Source organism: Buceros rhinoceros, unplaced genomic scaffold (genome assembly GCF_000710305.1).
Source record: "Buceros rhinoceros silvestris isolate BGI_N320 unplaced genomic scaffold, ASM71030v1 scaffold42122, whole genome shotgun sequence".
Classification (NCBI taxonomy): domain Eukaryota; kingdom Metazoa; phylum Chordata; class Aves; order Bucerotiformes; family Bucerotidae; genus Buceros; species Buceros rhinoceros.
In genome coordinates, this window is record NW_010400297.1 from 12,027 (window position 1) to 15,694 (window position 3,668).

At 60.2% G+C, this 3,668-nt stretch overlaps 1 protein-coding gene across 1 annotated transcript in view; it reads right to left on the reverse strand.

Annotated features, from left to right (window-relative positions):
• Positions 1 to 3,668, reverse strand: part of PLCG1 (phospholipase C, gamma 1) — a gene marked incomplete at its 5' end in the record, with an annotated part of 25,277 nt that overhangs the window by 3,741 nt on the left and 17,868 nt on the right. The window contains 4 exons of the mRNA XM_010131792.1: positions 468 to 616; positions 1,443 to 1,667; positions 2,081 to 2,177; positions 2,732 to 2,889. Of these exons, the coding sequence (XP_010130094.1) occupies positions 468 to 616; positions 1,443 to 1,667; positions 2,081 to 2,177; positions 2,732 to 2,889 (629 nt within the window). The remainder of the gene's footprint in view (positions 1 to 467; positions 617 to 1,442; positions 1,668 to 2,080; positions 2,178 to 2,731; positions 2,890 to 3,668) is intronic.

Below are 3,668 nucleotides of genomic sequence, written 5' to 3' on the forward strand. Positions count from 1 at the left end.
CCCCGCGCACCTTCCTGAGAGGGAAGGGGACACGGCAAGGTTAGCAATGCCGAGCCTGGAGCAACCCAGTGACCAGGAGGGGACAAGGCACACTCTGGCGAGCCACCCTGGCAGTCCCGGCCAAACCCCGGGACAGGGATGCCCCCTCTGCGACTCGTGGATGCCACCTGCTGTCACTGGGCCCTGGGCAGGAGGGGTCCCGGGCGGGGCATCCAGGGATGCTCCTGCTGCTCCTCTCCAGGTGCCGAGGTCAGTGGTGCTTCCCTTCCCTCAAGCAGCATCCACAGGTCTCCCCATCACCGAGGGCTCTCTGAGCCTGTGCTGTAGGACAGCTCTAAGGCAGGGGACGAGGGGTTTGGGGAGGAGGCAGCTGCAGACAGAGGCCAGGAACCCAGAGAAACCATCCTACCACCCCAAGCTCGGTATAAGCACCTGGATCTGACCCCACGCTGGGGTGAGGTACTAACCTCGATGGAGATGGAGAGCGGCTCGACCCCCCGCAGCGTGTTCTTGTCGAAGGGGTCGAAGATGTCATCCCGCATGTTGGCTGGCTGCAAGACGTACCCACACTGGCCACTGGACATGAACAAGGCCTGGTTCATCTGCATGGGCTTGTCTGGAGAGCACAGGATGGAGACGGTTATAACCTGGATTATCGGTGCCTCCTGTGAAGCCCTTTGAAAGGTGACCTGACCCATCCCTTGGCAATGCCTTGGCCACATACCATGGCCTCACTGCAGCCTGTGCACATGCTGGGGCCACGGAGGGACTATCTCACACGCGATCTGCCCGATCAGTGCTCCATGGGCTACCCCCTTCTTTTCCTCCCTCTCCTTTCAGCTTTCCTTGTGCTGGCTCTAGGCAGTTGCCAAACAGCCCCGCGAGATGCTTCAATTCACAAAAGGAATGAAAAAGCCAGCAGGAAAAAAAGAGGCAGGTAGTTTTCTGGTGGGTTGATGAGCTGACCGAGCTCACAGCAGGGTTTGGCAAGGGCCAGGGAAAAGCTGCACAGCAGAAGCAGGAGAGGAAGCTGGGGAAAGGCGAGCAGAGCAGCGAGCTTGACTCACATGCTGCAACCAGCTGGTGTCCCAGCGCTGGGGCTGTGCTGTCCCCGCTTTGGGACATTTCTGCCTGCTCTGCCTGCTGCCAGGGACCTTGAAAAAACCCCCTGCTTCCCCTCTGTTTCATCTTGTTCTCGTGGCCCCACAACCTCCTGGCTCAGCCGTGTCAGTCCAGCCCTCCAGAGCACATCCCCACTGCGGCAACCATGTGCCTGGACATGGACACCAGGTCTTGCTCCCTGCAGAACCCCGTTCTAGACCCAGAGCCCCTCCTAGACCCACTGTTGGCCAGGACTGGGTTAGCAGGTCCCAAGCAGGGGGCTGGGAGGAGGCACAGGATACCCCAGGGGCCTGCCCACCCTCCCTGCCTGCTGCTCTCACCTGGGGTCTGGAAGTTGAGAGCTACCAGCTGGCTGCCACAGATCCACATGGGCAGAGGGTCGTAGTTGGAGGAGTCGAGGCGCTGGCCCTTGGGGTAGATGCGGGAGAGCTGCAGGCGGTTGTACTGCAGGAACTTCTTGCCTTTGATCTTGTTGACATACTTTTCCGCCTTGGTCTCAGGGAAGGAGGACATATCTCGGTAACAAGCCCTCTCTGTGCCAATCTCTGTGAGGAGACAGCACAGCGTAAGCCAGCCCAGGCCCCTTCCTGTCTCCCTTGGCTCAGCCACCACCGCGTTGTGTAGACCCTGCTCTGCCCCATCGGGCGTTTGCTGGGTGCCCAACACCAACGGTTGAAAGCATCACAACCACTCCTGGTGACTGGGCACGATGCTCCCAACCCCACTCCCTCAGCAGCTGCCCTGGCTGCTGACAGGTCGCAGCAACAGAGGGAAGAGAAGGGAATGTCCACCCTCTGGAGAAGGGCATTTCCAGAGTTCCAGTGTAAACTGGTTCCACCTTGTTCTGGACACCTGCCCTCTGCTGAGATCTAGCCAAGGCAGTGCCTTGGGGCACCCCGTGGGGTCTGTGATGCCGCAGTGACTGCCCGTGCTGGCCACCGCACCAGCAGATGCTCACTCTCTTCGTCAAAGGGCACAGGTCGGCAATAGACCACCAGCTCCGAAAGCTCCAGGGCAATCTTCTTCCTCCTCTCCATCATCTTCCCTTCGGAGAGCTGCCAAGAGAGGGAGAGAGAAGCATCAGGGCCAGGTGGAAGCAGCAGGGCTGGATGCTCCAGCTCACCCACTGTGGTCACCCAGCAGCACTGGCCTGGTGTGGCTGCTCCTGCCCACACTGTGGGAACCACTAGCAGGTCTGCTGGGACCCTGTGGGGGGCACCACAAAATCAGCCATGGGAAGGGCCCTTGGTGGGTCCTACCTCCCACTTGGAGCAGGGCTGGCACCAGTAACAGCTCAGGGCAGCTGTGGCCTTGTAGCTGAACGTTGCCACCCTCCATGGACAGAGATCCCATAGCTGCAACACCCTCCTGACGGGGCAATCTTCCCAGATGTCCAGCCTGAAACTCTCAAGCCACAATTCGTGGCCACCACCCCTTGCTATATTGCCAAAGATTACTCTGGCTCTGCCATCCCTGTAACTGCTCTGCCAGCCATGACAGGCTGCCATCTCGCCTCCCTCCCCACCAGCCTCCACCAGCTTCTCGGCTCCTGAGAAACCCAGGACTTGGCAAGGAGACATCTGTCCTGCCAAGGGCTCTCCAGACTCACCCGTGCGTCAGCAGTCTGGGCTGCCTCCCGGATCTTCTTCACCCAGTCCAGCAAGTCCTCGTGTGTATCGGCTGCCACGTCAAGGGACAAGCGCGACACCGAGGCCATGCTAATGGAGAAGACGAAGAGGCGATTGTTCTTCCCCTCGGGGCGGATGGCTGTGTGGGGAGAGGGAGCAGAGCTCAAGGTCACAAGCAGATGCTGAGCCAAGTCCTAAGCACCACAGACAGAACAGACACTGAGGGACTCTGGTGTGGCTGCCTGGGACTCTTCAGTTCGGAGGAGAAGCTCCCATTTCTGGTCACGGAGGCCACATATGGAGCCCAGGAAGTGACAGGTGAGGATGCAGAGTATCCAGAGAGGGCTGAGGAGCCTCATGGGGCCTTTGCAGTGCCCTCTTCTTCCCACTCCTGCATCTTCCTCCCATGCCTGCACCTTCTTCACTCTGGGCCCTCAAGTGCCAAGCTGGGAACAGCCACCTGGAGCACAACGTCCTCTGGGCTCCAGGGAGCCAAAAGATGGCAGGGAGCTGCAGACCAGACCCGGCTCAGCCAGCGCCCAGGGGCTCCAGTGCCTGTGGCAGCTTGGCAGGGAGACTGGACCACAGGTATGCGAGGGAGGGCAAATCCATACAGAAAAGCAGCAGCCTACAAAATTGGTCTGAGTTCCCTGGCCAGGGAGCTACTGCTGCCTGAGAGTGGGTTCAGGGCATGCTGGAGAGGCCCCTTGGCATGACCCCGGGTGCTCCTTGGCTGTACTCAGGCTGCAGGGACTCGCCGGAGCCCCAAATCCAAGGTACCCGCTGTGTTGGGAGCGGCAGCGGAGTGTGTCACCACACAGCGAGCACACGCCATAGACTGGTGTTCACTCGCAGCAGGTGCCAGACAGTGACAGACGAGAGACAGACGGAGACCAAAGCCCTTCGGCCCGGAAGACC